Raw genomic sequence first — 20,179 nt, 5'->3', positions numbered from 1 at the left:
AATCACTGGCGAGATATACGGGTCGAACAAAAAAAGTTGAGAACCGAAATCTCGATCGAGCGAGACACTCCAATCCCTCGGGGCAATCAAATTCAAAAACTGATTTAGGAAAAGACGAAGCACGTGGAGATACAAAAAAAAAAAACAATAAATAAACAAACACGACGGAATGACGACTTGTAATTAGTATTAATTTTATTGCGTTATTATACATATGCACACATACATGCACATCGTGACATCGAGAGGTGTGTGTATATATGTGTATGTCGCGCACGTGTGCTTGTTACGCATATATCGATTATTCGCGACACACGTGTACACGTGCGCGCGCGCACCATGCCGCGTGTACACGTATCTCGCACACGTATGCACGTATATGTATAATAATAGTTGACATACGTCGCTCGCGATACGTATGTATCAACACTGTACAGCGTGTAAATCCGTCTACCGGTAATCGTCCGAAAGCCACCCCCTTTTGTTGTGCCTCGTGTACACGTCCGACTAATAGAAAAATAAACGCTTCAGATAAGAACCGCCTTCGTACGCCTCGCTCTCGCGAAAGGTGCGAAAAATAAATTTCGTTTCTCCTTCCCTTTCTTTTTTTTTCCTTGCCTCTTTATTGCACCATGCTCCTCTCTTTCCGATCTCCGTTATATAACAACTACGCTCAATCCTGCTCGCTCCTCCTTGCCGCCCCGCCGTTAAGTCTAACGCTACTTATGTCGTTTTTCCTGTTTTTTTTTTGTTTATTTTTATCTTGTCTAACGCCGATGTTCTAAGGGGATCGACGAGTTTACGATTAACTACGATTGCACGAGAAAAAGTAAACCGATCGCTGGAGAAATCAGTAATCGAGTTTGGCATCATTATCGTCGACCGCAGCTACATCCCCTCCGACATCGCTCCGCGACTATCTCACTTAAATTTTCAATCCAATATTCCTTCTCCATTTTATATATGTATATATATAAATATTATTTATATATAATATATATATTATATACATATATATCTTGTCTTTTTCTTTTAATTTCTTCAGAAACAATTTCTTCCAATATTAAAAACGAAAAGACTATTATAGATGATCGATTTAGGTGAACCGTCCTGTTGCGACAATCGCCCATTCGAAGGGCCGCGAGAACTTTGCAAAATTGAAAAAATCCTCGACGGAAGATATCTCTCTCCCTCATTCGCCCGACTTGTGAACGCGCACGTGAGGGAGGTAGCGTTTATAAAATAAGTGTTCCTGTGTTCAGCCGCGCGATCAGCTAGAATTAGGTTCCACTACATCATAAAATCGCGTCCCTACTTAATTACACAATGTAAAATATTATAAGGCTCTATTTTTGTTTTCTCTGGCTCTGGTAACAATCTCTAACAGAGACCATCGCGTCAACGCTACAGAAGCTCGTCATGATTCGTCCGCCCGTTTCTTTATCGGTCTTCTCGTTGTCGCACTGATAGTATTTCGTGTCTTATCTTGCCCTCAGATAAAACGATTGAGCGTCTTAAAGAGCGCTAATTGTAATAATAATAATAATCTATTATTTTTTTTTCTCGCTCTTCTTATCACTTTGCCTATCGTTAATCTGCAGTCTAGTCGCGATGACGACGCCAAGCCGGTGCAAGCAATAATACGAAAAACAGAAATCGCGCGAATGAAATGGATGTCGGTCAGCGGATTCAGCTATATGGATAAATCGCTATGGATAAAACACTTTTTTTCTCGCTCCATTCGGTTGGATTACACTGAATAACACTCTCGTTTCTTCCTCTCCTCTCTTGTCTATTTTATATATCGGCTAAACGCTGAATGGCACACGTTACCGCATCACATTATTGCAATTTGATGTGTCAGCGCAACAGCTGATGTTACTATTTTGGATGACCTTCGATCAAATAAGCTCCATATACATATATACTATATCTTCTGCCGAAGTTAACAAGTCATAAAGAGAAAGCATTTAATAAAGTATATATATCTTATGTACATTGACTGTTGTTGAAGAAATCATGTCGAGAACATGAAGCCTAGGACAGGAAAAGTGTCTTCTGCGCTCGTCGTTCTTTCTCTCAGTGGTTGATTTTCTTTTACGGACTCGTACACACAACAGTTTTCTCGTAATTCTCGCGAGAACATAGAACTGACGCTCGATCTCGATTATGTGCAGTCTAAAGCGGGTTATGCGGTTAAAATAAAATGAAGTTTGCAGTGTGTGTGTTCGACGACAGGCAAATAATGTAAATGTAATGTTCTACGTAACAGGATGCTAGATATATCAGTTCAATGATCATCCATTTCGTGGATACGTTGACGTTTCGATTGCGATGGCTGGTGTTCAGGAGGCTCGGGGCTCTCGACGATCGCGAGCGGGGCCGGTGAACCTGGCGAGCTGTCCGATTCTTCATGAGTGCGTTTGCTAATCCCCCCAATGCCAGCATCGGGGCTGATAAAATTTGCACTGTTGCGAAACAAAAAATACACACGAAATTATAAATGACGTACGTCGATAAAGCCGCGGGTATCGGTGCAAATTGAATAATTCGTAACGTAACGCCTTTCTAGCGCAAATCGTACCTGTAATTATATGTTGTTTGTACAATAACAGGAGCTGGACTGTATTGGCCAGCTGGAGATAAAGAATGGTCCTCTACAGCGTTCCCAGGCACCAAATATTTTTCTGTTCCAAGAAACGAACCGTAAGGTATCTTAGCGATAGAAAAAAAAAAAGAAATCTTTTAGATTTTAAACGACGGAAAGAAATTCACCTTCTCTTCCTGTGGCATCGCCACTGACACCATTTGTTACCACTGTTTGCACCAGGCGTCCCTTGTGAGTTGTCTGAGACGATGTATACGGATGTCCAGGAGAGCCAGGCGCCGATTGACTCGTCGCGAGTTGCCCAGCCGGAGAAGATACCGAGCTGTCCGGATAAGATTCGGGTCCTGGGGAAGCCTCTCTGCTTAGACACTCGGGCGTGATTAATCCACTAATTCCTACGTGGGACGGCGAAGCCGGGGCACTTCTGCTGAAAACAGGTGATAATATATTAAACGATTTATCAATCCATACAGACAATTCACAATACGGGACTTTTTTTTCAACATTACCTTGATGATAACGTCCCGAAGGGCGCGCGGAAACAAGGTACACCACGTTGCCGTCTTCGTCTGAATGCCTGCTCGATGAGTTTGGTTTCCGATTGGGGATCTATCTTCCAGAACGACCCTTTCCCCGGTTCTTCCTGACTTCTGGGTACTTTGATGAAATATCGATTCAACGACAAATTGTGCCGTATAGAATTTTGCCAGCCCTTATCCGCGGTTCTGTAGTAGGGATAATGCTTGGTGATGTACGAATAGATCCCTGACAAGGTGAGCTGTTTATCGGGCGCCGAGGCGATCGCCTGGACGATCAATTGCGCGTAGGAATACGGCGGTTTCGAGTCATCCTTCGGTGGACTGTATCGCGGCGCTGTGCCGTTCGGTCCTGAACTGTTACCACCTCGATAACGCGCATCGGCACCGGGCTCCGGGCTTATCTGCCTGCTAGAGCTCTGCCCGCCGTCGTGCCTCTCCAAGTTGTGCCTATCCAAGGCGGAGCTCTGCGAATCGTTCGCCACGGCAGCGGCGGCGTACACCGCGGCCATCTGTAAGTCCGCCGAGATGTTTCTCCTGCCCTGGCCGGCACGCGGACTCGCTGGACACGAATTAGCGGCGCTTATCGTGCCCGTGGGCGACGGGAACGGGCTGCTATATCCGGCGTCCGGGATGTTTATTCGCAGGGGAGGCAACGGTGCCCGCTGCTTCGGCGGCGACGGCACGCGAATGTTACTTTGTTCCTGCTCGTCGACAAGCGACTGGAACATCAGCTTTATCGTTGTACTTGGAAATCTGAATGTACATCTGCAACACCATCAAAAAGCCAATCGCCGTCACAAAAAAATATCTCGAATAAGTATTGTCATTAATTTATATATCAACTCAATTGTAACTACATTAATACGAAATTGTGAAACAAGTTTTCCTGCTTGAAAAAGCACGCATAATTTGTATCTTACTGTAGCGCTGCAAATTATTATTTATGTTTATGGCATGCTCATTAGTATCGAAATCCAGAATCTCTATTCATGCTTTTGTAAAGACTAATTATTTGCGTTACAGAAACAATCGTCACGCTCGTCGCCCGTCCATTTTTACATAATCATCAGGGTCATGGCTACCTGTGCAGTTACTAGGGTCTGTCCCTTTCTCACTCCACTGACGAGCAAGGAAAATTCCAAAGCAAAAGACAGCTAGCGATCCTAGGCCATAACAACGCGACGTCGAGTCGCGTCGCGTCGCGTCGCGTCGAGGCCAAAATACCGGCCACCCGGCGAAAACAATAATAAATAAATAAACGCTTCGCGGGACTCACGTCTTTGGCAGTTGAAAGACCGGGGCGCCCTTGCGCTGGAACACCCCGTCGACGAACACGCCGTTCTTGCCGTTGCAGACCATGAAGAAGAACGGGTGCTCGTAGAAGATCTCGAGGTGCCGGCGCGAGATGAAGCTGGAGTGGCCCATGTTGACGTCGACCTCACCCTTGCTGCTGTTGCGGCCGATCGTGATGCGCCGTTGCCTAACCATGTACTCGAACTCGCGGGCCTCGAGCCGCGCGATCGGCGCCCCGCTCGACTCCGGGTTCCACTGCATCTTCGACGGGCTCGCCGGCGCCGACTTGAGTGCCAGGAGGGCCCACGCGTCGCTCTCCTGGGTACGAGAGTACGTAGACATAGCACCGAGAGCGAATGAGCCGTCGTGTAGCCGAGAGAGCAGGCACGGGAAAGGAAAGGAAAGGTGAGGAGAGGAGAGGAAGACAGTCGGGCGGAGAGAGAAAGAGAGAGAGAAGAAACGCGCGTGCGGAGGGGGCACCCAGGGGGACGGAGACGGCGCGCGCGCGAGAGAAAGAGAGAAGGAACGAAACGGAGATATAGACGGTCGCTGGATCGACGGACAGAGATGGAGATAAATTCACGGACGTACGCGCGATTCAGATACGCTAGATAAATAGATAACGCGACGACGGACGGCGAACGGACGCGAGATAGACCGGCGAAGGTGGAGGAGCACGGGCGTCTCGGGGATACGAGTATAGATGACGAAAATTAGACGCGAGACGGAGACGGAGCGGCGGGTGTGCGTGCGCGCCGTGACGGCCGGGAGCGGGCAGGGGAGTCAGGGGGGGGGGGCGGCAGAGGGTGGCACGCGGGAGGAGGGGGATGAAGAAAAACGAGAGGGCAAGAAAATCGGAGCGCCCGGGAGACGAGGGAGAGACTTCGGCGGACGAGACGAAAGTCGGAACTCGGGCACGCGCGTGTAACGAACGCGGGGAGGGGGGAGAGAGAAAAAGAGAGAGAGAAACGCGGGGGGACACGTATGACGAGACACGACACGACACGGCACTGCACCGACGCGATGCGTATACGAACGCGCGTGTACCCGCGCGAAATAATGGCCGGCTCGGCTCTCCGTCTCGAAACGCTCCTTTCTCCGCGCGCCGAGTGCGTTCGTTCGTTCGTTATTCGTGCGTGCGGAGCACGATGCCGCGTTCTCTCTCTCTTTCTCCTTCTTTTTCTTTCGCTCATGCGCGCTCGCGCATTCGTCGCGAGCGGCGTAGTCAAACGCCTTCTAAGTTCGCTCCTGTCTCCGCGGTCGTGGTCGCCGACGGGCGACTCGCCGAGCCGCCTCGTTACCGCGCTCTCACCTCGCCTCCTCGTGTCGGCGATCCTGTCCTCCCTGTGCCGCCTCGGCACTGCGAAAACTGACGGCGGACGACGCCGGCAGCGATTGGCAATTGGCACACGATGACGATGACAGGCGGCCCTTGCGCGCGCGCTCGCTCCCGGCGACACAATCACACGATCACACGATGACGATTGTGCACACACGCGCGCGCTAATATTTTCTTCTCTTCCTCTTGTTTACCGACAATCCGAAACGTGGACGGTGCCACCACGTGACGCGGCAATCGCGCGAATCGGCCGGCCGCCCGGTTCGAACGCGGCCACGAGCGCGCCGGAACGCGGAGGGGAGGGACAGGGAGGGACCCCCGCGGTCTACGTCACTGGTCGCGGTTGCCTCTCAGCCTCCTCCTCGACGAGCGCGTTCTCGAAACCTCTCGAGGGAGAATTCTCGGAAACGCGAACGCGATTCGCGATGATCAAATATAGATGACGAGATCGATTCGTAAAATGACAGTGGGGCACCCGATTCAATCCCAGCAAACACCAACGTTGTATCAATATTATAATTTCCTACTGAATGAAACTTTTACAACAATGAAACTTGTGCAATATATATTACGTGACATTTATATTGTTGAATAGGAAATTATAATATTGATGTAAACGTCACTGCTAGTTGGTGTTTGCTAGAATTGAATCGGATCCTAGTATGGGATTCCAAATAAAAAAAATCCATTTTGCAGGATCTGTTAAAAAAAACCTTCAAAACGTTAAAGGAGGATCAAAAGTTTCACCACGTCCTCGTCGTTGATCCCGCAGTAAAAACTAAAGCGTAGTCCTGAAAAAAATATCAAAATTATCAAACCATACAACTTTGCCGAAACACTCCCATTATCAGTATCCACTACTTGTCTTCCCCATTCTCTCGAAACAGAAAAAAAATTTACCTCGGAGAAGCTATACTTCCTTAAATCAACGTTCCCCAGTTCTGTTATCGTCGATCACGCCGAGGGGGGTGGGGAGAGGGAGGTACAAGTGATAACTTCAATCTTCGATCCACTTCGATCGAAGCTGCGGCGCGTTATCCAACTTCAACAGAAACAACAGAAACGCGACTGCCAATTGTTTCATTCGATTACGAGGCTCTCAGCCAATCCGACTGCCTCCTCGCGCCCTCCGCCGCGTAATCACACGAATGGAAACGCGCCCGAGGCTCGGCCCTCGGCCGGCGGGGCGCCGATATCACGAACGCACCCGACCTTCGCGGATCTCTCGCGCGACTCGCGACGTCGCGACAGCGCGCAGTCTCGATGCGCGGTGTCACGCGAGGGGGTCTCTATCCGGCGCGGTGCGGGGAAGGATTAGCGCGACGACAACAGCGGGGAAAGCGCGTCGAGGTCGAGGTAGAAACGAGAGAACGAGCCGCGCGACACACCGTTCCCTTTGTTATGATACGCGTCCGCGGTGTCGGGGTCCGTGTCCCGGTCGCGTAGAGACGGTGGCCGCGAACGCGAACGAACAGGCAGGCGATCTCGATCGACGCGGCCGAGAGGATCCATGAGAGAGTCGACGCGACGTGCCAGCGATAGCGCACCGCGGTACGATGCGATAGCTTTCACCGGCGGGGTGCCCGACGAGGAGGTCGCCGTCGTGGTGGCGGACGAGGCGGTGTCCGCGCGCCGCGAACACGGGGGGAAGCGTGACAGCGGCAGGGCGTGCGTGCTCGCCCCGTCGGTCGCCCGCAGTATGCTCAGGGTCTGCGACAGTAGGATATTATGGCTGCGGGTGAGGCCAGCACGGCGAGGCCTCGTCAAGAGAAGCAGTACGACTACCTGCTCAAGTTCCTGCTGGTGGGCGACAGCGACGTCGGCAAGCAAGAGATCTTGAGCGGCCTCGAGGACGGCGCCGCGGAGTCGCCGTTCTGCAGCGGCAGCGGCAGCGGTGAGGACTTTTCGGAATGTTCATCAAACATCTCCTCGATCACGTGTAACGAGACATTATAAGTTGTATTATTTGTAATCGAGCAACTATATGGCTCTCCATATGATTCTCTTTTCCTTGAAATAATTCTTTTTTTTTCCCCCTGTTTACTTGAGGTTTAAAGCTGACTGTTTGTTACCTCTTCAGCTTACAAGACTACCACTATCCTGCTAGATGGGAAACGAGTAAAGCTACAATTGTGGGACACGTCAGGCCAGGGTAGATTCTGCACCATCATACGGTCTTACTCCAGGGGTGCGCAAGGTATACTCCTGGTGTACGACATCACCAATAAGTGGTCCTTCGACGGCATCGACAGGTGGCTGAAAGAAGTCGAGGAGGTCAGGGACGATCTAAGATTTTATCCAATTATTGATCCGTCTGATCCGTCTAATCTCAATGTGTAACTTTGCAGCACGCTCCGGGCGTGCCGAAGGTCCTGGTCGGCAATCGCCTGCACTTGGCTTTCAAGAGACAAGTGGGCGAACGAGATGCCGAGGCTTACGCGGCCAAGAATCGAATGGCGTTCTTCGAGGTCTCGCCTCTCTGCGATTTCAATATCCGCGAGAGCTTCTCGGAACTCTCTCGGATGGCGCTACACAGGAACGGCATGGAGAGATTGTGGCGATCCAATAAAGGTATCGATCTATCGAAAATTCTTTAAAACCTGTTCTTCTTAGCTCAACTACTCGCACGCTCCATCTTTTCTTTCTTTCTTTTTTTTTTTTTTTTTGCACGTTGGAGAGAAAAAGAGAAAAGATGACCCGTACAAGAAGTTAAGCTAAAAGGAACAGACCTCTAGATACTCTAAATTGAAGATCAGAACGATGAAATGTAATTCGCTTTGCAGTGCTCAGCCTGCAGGAACTGGCGTGCCGCGCGATAGTGGCCCGAACGACGGTTTACGGGATCGACCAGCTGCCGCTGCCCAAGTCGATCAAGTCGCATCTCAAGTCGTACGCGATGACGACCACGTCCCAACTGGCCCAATTGCGTTACGGCAACCGCTCGTTGAGCTCCAGCAAGAGCCTCGGGTCGCATCACCGGAAGCTACGCTTCGTCGGGGTGGGCCACAACAACGGCGGACTGTCGACGCCCGGCAGCTCGCCCGGCAGCATCGCCGACTCCCGCACAAGTTGCGTCGGTCGCAATTCCTGCACGGTGTCTTGAGAGCGACGGCGGACAGAGAAGTTCAGGGTAGCGATTTACTTACAAAAGCGTCGCGCAGCAATCAGCGTTCTTCCTTCCCCTCCCCTCCCCTCCCCTCCCCGTTCTGTCGAGGATGCAAACGCGTTTACGGTGTTGTTTCCACGATTCATAGTGATTACCGTTTAGACCGTTACGAGATGGTATAAATAATATGAAATTCCGATTTGCCACTTGCCAACGTTGACGGATATACTTGTTTATATATCACGAGATACATATTCGCATATATTTTCACGTTTGCACGTACAATTCCACGATTAAGGGAGACGAGCTGTCGCGTACCCGTGCCATCCGTTGTACGAGATTTAAAAAGGAAAGCGGCGCAATGTGTCGCGTAAGCAGGGAAAGTGCTTGAACATTACAGAGTGTTATCATCGATTGTAAAGCTCGCGTGGATTTTTCCATCGCGAGAAGGGAACGCGTCAGGATTTACGGAGGTTTATAAGGTATATCGCCACATGATATATATCGACCGACATTACATTACGCGACTCGAGTGTGCCCATACTTTTAAAGCCCTTGTAAGCTGCTTCGTTTCTTTTGGCCGTTGTTGGAAAAGCATCCCTCTTCCCACAAACGTATCTCTCTGTGCGGAATGTTCTTTCTTCGTGCGTAAGCTTATGAGAGCAGCGAGTAATGAACTGAAAAGTACAAGTTCGCTAAGTCTACGGTGGTTGTGGTGTAGACTAATGATGATATAGCGTAAGTGTAGAAAGTTTAGAGCAGCTAACTCGAGATATATATTAGCGACATATATGTATGTATATATATACATATATGCATATATACATATATATATTTTCAATTGCTTGCGACGCGAAAGCCGTTTTATCGGAAACTACCGGTTACCGAGCGCGAAAGAGCTATATATTTTTTAAGGAGACGGTTTTATAAAGAGCAATAAAATTGACTCTTTCTACGGCACGAGTTTTTACATTTCATTATGTTGATCGATCGAGATCGCACGATGATCTCCTCGATGTTTTCTCTTTCTCTCCCCCGTACGAATCACGCAAGGCGATATCGATCTTTATTCCCCTTCGTATTTAACGAAATCTGGAAAATCTCCCCCGAATATACGCTATTTAAGAGTATCGTCTTATTTCACGTTACCTAAATGTATGTTACTAAATCCACAGTGTACAGTGTAAGATTGCAGGAGATGCGTTTGTGTGTAATATAGATAGAATAGATAGAAACACACTCGATCTCTAACGATATGTCTGTAACAAATCACTCGATGCCAGGAAAGCACATGAGATGTATATTTATATTACGTTAGACTTAACTAAATTATATTCTGTGTATATATAAAGAAAGAACTATATTATATTATAATATTGTTTTATATGAATATAACACGATGTGCTTACTTGTCTGTGAGATGTACTAAGTAAACTTAACTTCACATTAACGCATTATGCAGTGCATGTAATCGGTAAAGACTTCGAGACGGACTTCCTACTTCGAATACCAAATTTTCTTTAATAAATAGTCCACACGTTAATTATATATACATATTTTGTTACAAGAGAATAACATCTTTCACATGCGAAGGAGTATCCACTTAAAGGGGGCCACGTGTTAAGGGAAGATTGGAAAATGCCGTCCCGTTTGCCAAAATGCTTCTCATTTAATAGCGAAACGCTAATTTCGATGGATGACGGAGGATAGAGAGCCTGTTTTTCATACACTTGCTGTACATAATAAACACATTCTAAATTTTTTTTTTTAACTACTGTTTTAGTTACAACTAATTAATCGGTTTAATCGAGTTCCTCACTGGATTCAATCGCTGGAATTGGCAAAATTTTCTCCCTGGCAACTTGTAATACTACTTTCTTGTTAATTTGAGCACTGTAACTTTCATCGATGTATTCCATCTACACAGTGGTTCTATTTGTATAATAGCGATTCCAATTTATATTCAATTATAATTATGTGTTCCAGTTTAAAGCACATGCGGTTGTATAGTGAAAATAAATCGAATATTTATGAACCTATGGACGTCTTGTAAAGCAAACCTTCCTTTTGTCAACTGTGCGGTAAATGCGCCGATTATCGTAAATAAATGTTATATTTCCTGTTGTGTATTGTTTAAGCAAGAATTCCGTTAGCGCTCGGGATTGACAAATTTCGCAGCTTGCAAAGAAAGCTAAAAAAAAAAAAAACTACGGATTGATATGTGACACTTTGCACGGCATGGTCATGTATAAAATTGGTACCAATAACTGGTAATATAAAGATACTTTTCTTAAAGAAACACAACAACATATAACTTACAAATAAGGATGTGACAACAGTAGATTGTTTCGCTTTTTTTTATATATATAATAAAGGTCGGCTTAACATAATCAACAATATCAGTGTACTCTTAAGGTATCTGATATATTATATTAAATATGTATCTCTTATACGTACGCAGCTACGTTTTTCCAATATCCAAAGTGACTGTTACACTTATCGATTCGGTACGCGTTTTTTTTATTGCAAACAGCATATGTACTGTTTTATCGGTTTGAGTATTTAGGTAGATTATTAGCACAAATATAAAAAGAAAAACAAAAATTATTAGTATTTAACAACACTAAATAAAAGAAATATCGAAAATAATATACCATGTGGTATGCCATTTGAAACATCAATATCACTGGGCGATCGAGAACTGGGTTCCATAAACGTCACACGCGCAAATGAAAGCTGTAGTATGCCAATATAAATCTCGGATAAGCTACGCGATTACCTATTACAGCTTGTTAACTTATATATACATTCGTATATATATTTATATATATATAATTTATGCATATATTATGGTAATGCTTATCACAACAGTGTACTATTTTTTTCCCCTAAGAGAATCGATATATTTAACTCGATTAAAAACATGAAGACAAGTTTTACGAACAGCCAACATGTGTCTAATGCTTATTCTTAAAATCAGGTATACATATATTTCATATATGTATGTATAAAACATTAGAGTCGAATAAAGTTCGTTCGCGCATAAAATAAATAAATAAATGTTTTTTTCAATATAAGCTACAGATCAAACCTCGATATAACTCTTTCGCAATTACCATTTACCGTTTGTTCTTTCTTTTGCGACATACGTACAGCTTCATTCAAACAACAATTACACTTGATCTTTTCCAATGTAGCAAACAGATCTCATAAATATCATAATGTGAAACGAAAAAAAATCTTGCTCGTAAATATTATTTTTATCATGGTTAGTAAATTCCTAAAACCGTAATTCAATAGATCTTACCACGTTATGCATACAAATATATTTACTGTGCTTCAGTCAATAAACCAAATATCGAAATATTAAATACACTTGGATCGCACACCCACAATGACAATGAACACAAACAAGAATCCTGAAGCCTTTATCAGATTACTGAATAACGAAACACCAATAATTTAAAATGATATGCATCAGGTAATTTATTTCGATCAAAAATCGTTATACAATCAATCAGGTTGAAGTAATTATTCCGCAGTCGATCACTTACTAAATAGGCACTCCAATTCTCGTGACAGTCAACTAGTCAAGAAAAGGATATCCTGAGTTCTTTTTACTGCAAATCTCCCTCAGAACTGCGGAGTGTGTCACGAATAATAAACAGACTCATTACTTCTAATAAAATTTACAGGACGAATCTTTATGAGATCTGTATGCTAGAAAAGAAGAGACGCGAATATCGTGAAACTTTTCAGCAAAAGTATCGACTTCACCTGAACTCGTATATCTGTATACTGTGCTCTGGGACATGTCTCAGATTCAAGGATTGATACCTGAAACAACGTTCATATTGTCGTTTTAATTATTCCATATCGTATCGTATATATTCGTGATACGCAAATTTTTTTTTTAAATACAACCGGTGCATTCAGAAATCAAATATCACCAGTTAGGTCTCTAGTGTTATAATTAAGGTCTCTAACTTATAGTTAGCGTTTTTTACCATTCAGAACTACGATGATAATAAAAGCCTTCTATCGTGGCGGCGGATTTCTGGAAGCAAATATAGTAAAATCCTGCAAAGGAGGCACCGTTGATATCTTTGATTGTATGATCGGGTACCAGGAAGTGCTCCTTCCACCTCATAAATACAAAGTCCGTTCCCTTCAGTGCCTCGTAATCGAACGTGTCGGAATTGAACGTTTTGGCGTATTGGCAGAACGACGCGAATTTACTCTACAATAAGAACGAAGGAGAAGATACAGACAAAATACCGATGACGATGTGGATGACGATAGCTCGAGCGATTAAAGCATCGATACGAACCCAATGTTTCTTATCAACATCCTCGTCGGCGTCCCACTTGCGAGTCAAAAAGGGATACTTCTTGGAGATGATCTCGCCGTCGAAGAACGTCGTCAGCGTCGGAAACTCCTCCGTGAGACCCTTGATCTTCAGGTATCCACACAGGTAACTGTTTTCCTCGTCCACGTGCTGCAACGGGACAAACGCAAGGTAAGGAATCCTATCCAGGAACCGATCTCCCACGTTCCGGTGTACCGTCAACAACCCAGTGCCAGCTTACATCAACTTAGGTCGCACGCGGAGAACCGTCCGCTGCAAAGAGGAAGGGAGAGAGAAACGGACGAGGGAGGAAACCGCGCATCCTCTCGCCGTCGACGAGGACGTCCTCCCCTTGTCCGCCGCGTACGTCCCGGCGGGACGCGCGGCGTTCGCCAATTTGTGGCGCAATTTCCGAAAAGTGACGACACAACGGCGAGGAGAGGGAGAAGGCCGCGACGAGGGAGAGGGCACCCGACGACCCGGACTAACCTGCAAAACCACCTCCACGTCGTAGCTGTTGCCCTTGGACTTCTGCGAGCCCTGGAAGCGCGAACCGTTGTACAGCAGGGACTTGGTGACACCCGGCTGTTTCGAGTTGGCGGGCGGCGGCGGCACCACGTCGACCTTCACCGGCATCTTCGCGCGGCGTTGCCCCGAGCTTGCGTGCAGCGCGACGTTCAATCGTTGTCCACGACGGCGGGGACGATGACGATGACGATGACGGCGGCGGCGGCGACGGCGACGGTGACGACGCGCGACGCGGCGCCCCGCATATCACGATAGGGTTGACCGTGTCGCAATGACTGCCGGTAATCCGCGGGGGTACGGACGTTTTTATGTACCGAGCCTCGAACCCAGACCGCCAGACCGCCGAGAGCGGTCCCAGAGCCCAGAGCGCGCTCCGACGACGGTTCCCCCCTCCAGCGGGGGGATTCTCTCGGGGGTTTTCTAGGGTACCGCGACTGCGAAGGGCCCGGGGCCGCGGCGTTCACCCCTCGCCCTTTCTTTCCTTCGCGCGGGACGATAACGAGAGGAACTCGAGCAAGAGGGTCGAGCGTCCGAAGGTGCCCGCTCCGAGGCGACGAGCGCCGGAAACTTCACGCCGGAAGCTCCGCTCGGTAACATGGCGACGGTTCGAATCCGAATGAACGTGTACGAATAAGCAATAATTAAATAATAAAATCTGAATAAGCTTCGTTATTTTGTACTTTATTGTCAAATTATTTTATCGTATCCATTTAATTGTATATTTTGTATTTTATATTGTTAATTTATTTTATTATATTTAATTGTATTTTGTATTTTGTTATTAATGTATGTTATTGTATTTTATTATTGTTAAATAAAGCGATAGGATGATTAATTAATATTTTAATTAGCAATTGCCAAACTAATATTAATAACGATTAACAAAATAAGAACAAAATCAGTAATAATTTATTTTATTTCTCGCGTGCTTCAAAATTGTACGATTATTCTAAAATTATCAGGCGAAACGTAAATCGGGCGTTGTTTTATTTGTTTTGCACAACTTCGCGGGGCGGATTTAAGACGCTGCACTGACTAGTCGTCCCCCCCCGGGCCCCCGCGGTGGCCCCCAGTGGCCCCAACGCGACCCAACCTGACCCGGGCCTCCTTTTAATGTCAATTGATGCCAATGCAAGTATGGCGGACTTCAGCGACACGAACTCGCACGAGATGACAGAGAATCATGTCGGCAAGCGGTGCAATAATCAGTGGGTGCGACTGAACGTGGGTGGGACGTATTTCCTGACGGCGAAGACCACCCTGGCGAGGGACCCGAACTCGTTTCTGTATCGGCTGTGCCAGGAGGACTCGGACCTTATTTCGGACAGGGTTAGTTGACACCGTTTCCTACCGGGAATTTCAAACGGGACGCCCGACCGCGTGTGCCCGTCGCGTCTCGTCGTCCAGGTCGAGGACGACGACGAGCCCCTCCCGCTCTCCCCTGCCCCATGGCTGGGACCCCTCGCGCCGCCCCCACCGTGCGCGGTGAATGACCTCCCTCCGTTTTGTTTTGCTTTCCGAAGGACGAGACGGGAGCGTACCTGATAGACCGCGACCCCACGTACTTCAGTCCGGTCCTCAATTACCTGCGCCACGGCAAGCTGGTCATCAACAAGGATCTGACAGAGGAGGGTGTGCTGGAGGAGGCGGAGTTTTATAATATCACCGAGCTCATACGGCTAGTCAAAGAAAGGATCATTCTGAGGGACACCCGGCCACAGAGGGACTCCAAGAAGCATGTCTACAGGGTTCTCCAGTGTCACGAGGACGAGCTGACGCAGATGGTGTCCACGATGTCGGACGGCTGGAGATTTGAACAGGTATTTGTGAGGATTTACGTATCCGTTTATTTTATATCTCATTAATGTTGTTTGTGTGGTTCCTTCTTGCGTTGGCGACTCGTGGCGTTTCTTCTCTCTAAATATATACGCTCGTTTCCTTCTGTTTTTATAGCTAATCAACATAGGTTCTCAATATAACTACGGTAATGACGATCACGCGGAATTTTTATGTGTGGTAAGCCGAGAATACGGACCTAGTCAGCTCAGCAGTAAAGAAGAGGAATCTACGGATCGCGTCAAGGTACCGCTATCCTATTCGACTGTTTCCCATCCTTATTTGAGTAGCCAAAGTAGCCACGGCTAATGCGATCATTTTTATGTTTTTGTCCGTATCCAAAGTTGATACATAATAGACGCAGGTTTATTAGCCAAGATTCAATCACGTTTTTACCAAGTACCTTCACCACTTTTAAATAAAACCATGTATTCTAAGTAATCTGTGTGTTAGTATTATTGTTTTCCATGTTGGATCGCATGAGATATTTGTTGAGGCAACAAACGTCTAGCTGCTTCTTCAGCTGGAAACGCGGGCACGGTCCTGTTTGGAAAAAAAAGAAAGGTTTAGGTTTACGATTACAAATTTCCAAGAGAATCCCTGAAATCTGCTCTTGCAATCCAACATTGAGTTTTCTTAATTTCTAACACTATTGTGAAATCAAATAACACACTTTTTATCAGTTCTAATGAGATGAAATTAAAAAAGAAAGAGCAGTATTATTTTTTGGTATTAACAATTCGCCTATACTGACGGTTGGATTTGGGTTGGGTAGAAAACCAAAGAATGAGCTTTATCACTATATACGTGATAAATATGATTTATACATACACATTTATTACGAGATTGAATTTTATCTCACGTCTTATCACTTTACGCTTAATTCAGCAATACATTCCTCTATACATTTTTTCTGCAATATTCTTGACGGTTGCTTAGAATTATTTTGCTTAATTTGTTTTTCCCCGAGGGAACAAAAATACGAAAAGGAAAAGAATCTTGTTGTAGACGTGAAATGTTCAGCAACAGATCTTATCAGGTGGCTAAATTTTTTCTTCAAGTCAAACTTGTGGATAAAAATCTGTCAGTCAGATTTTTATTTTGTCATATATACATATATATACGTATGCATTTTTTAAATATATATTTCTATACGTATAGGCTTTAAATATACACATTTACTTATTATATTTTAAAATAAAAAGAAAAAGTTAAAAAAAAAAGAAAACCACCTAATAATCTGTAAAGCTCAGAGGCCTGTTCGCATGAGCATGTTCTGCCTCTGATATTTGTTGTATGTACCATATTATTATTATTATTATTGTACCGCATGCCGTTCGTTGAATAAAGAATTTTTTCTTTCATTGGTTTGTGGTTATATATACTTTATGCCCAGTGACCTGCATGAATCATTATTGCATGCCAAATTATTCATCATACATTACGACATAAAAGTGAAGTTGTCCACAGTGTATATTTTACCACCAGTAGCTTATGTACGATTTATTTATATACGAATATAGAAAATATAGTCTTTAAATTTATATGTGTACTAATACCGTATGGGTTTGCTTTTGGGGAGCAGAGTAGCTATAATTAGATTTGCGTAATTGGTATTTCTTATTTTATTGGCAACAATGTAACAGAGGCGGAACAACTTTTTTTTTCTAATAATAAAGTACAACTTTAATTGCCGTTATAAAACCTGTTATTAATTAGTGTTAAGTATTATAATTATAAGCAAAGTGAGACTAATATGTTTTTATTAAGCTTAGATTATTGGATTACATTCTAGGTTTTGCAGCAGAAGGGTTCACGCATGTAATGTCTAGATCCGTCCTTGTTTTCCCTTGCCTCCCTTAGTTTGATCAGCTGCGCTGCTACAAGATGAAGACTGTTTTCGTTTTTACATTTAAAGTATTATATTAAATTGTAAAAAAAACCCGTACTCTCTTTTTTCCATTATATTCTCTCTCCGCCTCTATTCCTAGATAATGTTAATCTACAGGGACATTACAGTGCAAAGGATAAAGAAAATTTTATAGATATGTATTTATTACATAGCGAGATTGTACATGAAGCTTTAAAGACCGAAAGTAACACGTTATTATTAATTTATTCCTCCTTTATTAACAGTGCCCAAAAAGGTGAAAAGAATAATGTCGATCTCACGAATGGAATAGTTTAATAATTTCATACAGTTTATACAGATAATCGCTATACAGACACAAAGTAAAAAAAAAACCTTCCTTTTTCTATAAGCACATTTGTCTGCTTTAAAAGCAGGTATGTTATATATATAAATATAAATATATATATATATATAGATAACAATAGTTATATTTATTAATAAATGACGTTGTTCCATAATGGCTGCAGTTATATTTTAGCTTTATCGAATACTTTTAATGAATGAATGGCATTTGTGGAGGCAATCGGTTTCATACAAATTTTTAATGATAAACGGTAGTTTTTATCTCCGGTAGTGATACGTAGTAGAGATTGCCATTTTGTACTAAATTGTACAAAAGTTCTTTTTCCTATCCGTATCCTTATCGTAAGATGTCTAAATTACTTACCTTCGCACTGCCGCTATAAAACATAAAATGATATTTGTATACCTAACGTGATAATTTTGAAAACCCAGGAGACGCGCGTACTAAATAACTAATGAATATGTAAAGCTGAATTTATACATATATTGTTAATACGGGAAAGGAATTTTTTTCTAAACGAAGCAATTGTATTACTACTTATTAAGGATACAGATCTGAGATATATAAGTGAAGTAAGGGTTTAAATTCTCGAAAAAAAAAAATTTGCAAGAGACATTTTAGAGAACGAGACAAGCGTGCACAATTTAAAAGCGTTCGTCGCATATCTCACGCGCAATGTGAAAGTTTAAGAAAAGACGCGGAATAATACGATTACATTATCGCGAATCAGTGAGATGTGTATTATCGGGGGGGAAAAAAAAAATTGAATTACACTTTCTTTTCGCGAATTATCTGCAATTGCAATATGATCCCCTACATCCGTGGTGATAAGTGTTACTTGCAACAGATGTAGGTTGTCAATTGTCGGCCTATTAAAAGGGGGAAAAAAAGAGAGAAGAGTGTTCTAGACAATATATGTAAAATGTTAAATGGAAGCATATGTAATATCGGCTTGTTATAGACGCCATTAGGACTATTGTACACATGCGTAATTATTACTTAATCTCACGATATTTACACGATATTTTTCTTTGTCGAGAGAACACGGTTCAACAATACAAATAATCAATTGCGTTTTGCGCCATTAGTGTTTGCTATTTCGACACAGCCAAGAGAGACACTCGTCATCGAAAAGAATATATACATACATTGTAACTATATCGAGTATATCAGATATTTATGCAAACATGATGTACAATTTCGGCTGGCAACAATTCATTTGGTACTGCGAAATTTGAGAAAACTTTAGGACCAATATTGTTAATCCCACGTGCTATGTACAGTGTTGTTGTAGGCTAATATAAGACATTATTTTCTAGCTCAAGCCCTCATGTATACTATTCATTAATTTAGTCGGCGTTAACGTTCATTACTGTCATATTACACACGCGGAGATACACGTCCTCCTCTTTACTCGTGTAAAATTTGTACTTTCATAGGTAGGGATTTTTAACGATAGATAAACTTATTCGGTGTTTGGCGTTAAGAGACGAGGTAGCGTTTATATTCATTGAAGACTAAAGTTACAAATGTTAGAGAAGATATATCGAGGTAGGCGACGTAAAGAAGGTTGTCGTGTATGGAAGTATTTACACCATTTGCACGTACGGCTATTACTTTACATGAATTTCATTTTTCATCGAGTTTCATCAATTCGGAAATTTGCCGCTGTAAGATATACGTCAAGTAATTACGACAGAAGTGCGCTTCTAAATGATTTTGCATTGCTTTTACTGCATCTCGACTGGCGTCTCGGGCTTCTGAAACAAGCTGCGCTGACTTGTTTGCAGAAACCAACGATGTATATTAAACTGCGAGAAGAGATATATATGTATTCCCCGAGTGCTGAAGATATTTTAGTGGTATAGATCCCGCATGTGTGTACATACAAACATCTCCGTCGCGTCATTGTATGTACACGGATGTGCAACGCGAAAACGTAATCAAAATTTATTTAACGGTTTAACGTATAAGTACTCTGGTACAATAAAGGTATAGAATTTTAGAAACTTTCTATGCAATAACTCTTTATCTCTAGTAGTGCAATTCGCGGTAAGTGACGAACGGGAACGTAGATATTTAACGCTGTTGATTTTTTTTTCGCCAGTCTGCAGTCGCGCAGTCGTAGTCTCTTATGTCCCGACGAATTATGAATTTGAGGCGAATTTGAACTTTTATGCGTTGAATAATAGCGATTCACACATGCGGCAACTACTGACATTACATTACCGATAGGGGTGAGCTTACATTAAGTAGTCCTTATGATCATAGTGTGTGATTTGTAAAGTGAGATAAAATGCAAATTGTTTGTATTAACTGTAACTTATATGAAATAAAAGATTTATTATATACATTAAAGAGCAGCT

General features: G+C 44.0%; 4 protein-coding genes across 8 annotated transcripts; 2 read left to right on the top strand and 2 right to left on the bottom strand.

Annotated features, from left to right (window-relative positions):
• Positions 1-170: 170 nt before the first annotated feature.
• On the bottom strand, positions 171-5,917 carry Foxk (forkhead box K). 3 transcript variants are annotated; one of them, XM_071781765.1, is made up of 6 exons: positions 5,753-5,917; positions 4,424-4,758; positions 3,118-3,912; positions 2,776-3,032; positions 2,585-2,687; positions 171-2,468 (listed from the first exon to the last, which is right to left on the bottom strand). In XM_071781765.1, the coding sequence occupies exons 2-6, from the start codon at positions 4,699-4,701 to the stop codon at positions 2,291-2,293; spliced, it is 1,611 nt and encodes a 536-aa protein (XP_071637866.1). In that variant the 5' UTR covers positions 4,702-4,758; positions 5,753-5,917; the 3' UTR covers positions 171-2,290. The 3 variants fall into 3 exon arrangements, with proteins under 3 accessions (XP_071637866.1, XP_071637865.1, XP_071637864.1); XM_071781764.1 differs by lacking the exon at positions 5,753-5,917 and having other exon boundaries at positions 2,585-2,715; positions 2,816-3,032; positions 4,424-5,623; XM_071781763.1 differs by lacking the exon at positions 5,753-5,917 and having other exon boundaries at positions 4,424-5,619.
• Positions 5,918-7,024: 1,107 nt separating this feature from the next.
• On the top strand, positions 7,025-10,232 carry Rab40 (RAS oncogene family member Rab40). 2 transcript variants are annotated; one of them, XM_071781766.1, is made up of 4 exons: positions 7,025-7,718; positions 7,860-8,053; positions 8,128-8,350; positions 8,563-10,232. In XM_071781766.1, the coding sequence occupies exons 1-4, from the start codon at positions 7,508-7,510 to the stop codon at positions 8,880-8,882; spliced, it is 948 nt and encodes a 315-aa protein (XP_071637867.1). In that variant the 5' UTR covers positions 7,025-7,507; the 3' UTR covers positions 8,883-10,232. The 2 variants fall into 2 exon arrangements, with proteins under 2 accessions (XP_071637867.1, XP_071637868.1); XM_071781767.1 differs by having other exon boundaries at positions 7,028-7,673.
• A 154-nt stretch (positions 10,233-10,386) lies between these two features.
• On the bottom strand, positions 10,387-14,320 carry LOC139815113 (glucose-induced degradation protein 4 homolog). Its single transcript, XM_071781768.1, has 4 exons — positions 13,723-14,320; positions 13,216-13,383; positions 12,893-13,125; positions 10,387-12,722 (listed from the first exon to the last, which is right to left on the bottom strand). Exons 1-4 carry the CDS (start codon positions 13,867-13,869, stop codon positions 12,659-12,661), a joined length of 612 nt encoding a protein of 203 aa, XP_071637869.1. The 5' UTR covers positions 13,870-14,320; the 3' UTR covers positions 10,387-12,658.
• A 539-nt stretch (positions 14,321-14,859) lies between these two features.
• On the top strand, positions 14,860-20,171 carry Inc (BTB/POZ domain-containing protein inc). Of its 2 annotated transcripts, XM_071782133.1 has the most exons (4): positions 14,877-15,090; positions 15,285-15,581; positions 15,715-15,843; positions 17,393-20,171. In XM_071782133.1, exons 1-4 carry the CDS (start codon positions 14,899-14,901, stop codon positions 17,420-17,422), a joined length of 648 nt encoding a protein of 215 aa, XP_071638234.1. In that variant the 5' UTR covers positions 14,877-14,898; the 3' UTR covers positions 17,423-20,171. The 2 variants fall into 2 exon arrangements, with proteins under 2 accessions (XP_071638233.1, XP_071638234.1); XM_071782132.1 differs by lacking the exon at positions 17,393-20,171 and having other exon boundaries at positions 14,860-15,090; positions 15,715-16,961.
• The last annotated feature ends 8 nt before the right edge of the window (positions 20,172-20,179 follow it).

Source organism: Temnothorax longispinosus, chromosome 6, assembly GCF_030848805.1.
Source record: "Temnothorax longispinosus isolate EJ_2023e chromosome 6, Tlon_JGU_v1, whole genome shotgun sequence".
Classification (NCBI taxonomy): Eukaryota; Metazoa; Arthropoda; class Insecta; order Hymenoptera; family Formicidae; genus Temnothorax; species Temnothorax longispinosus.
This window is presented reverse-complemented; position numbering and strand designations above follow the sequence as displayed.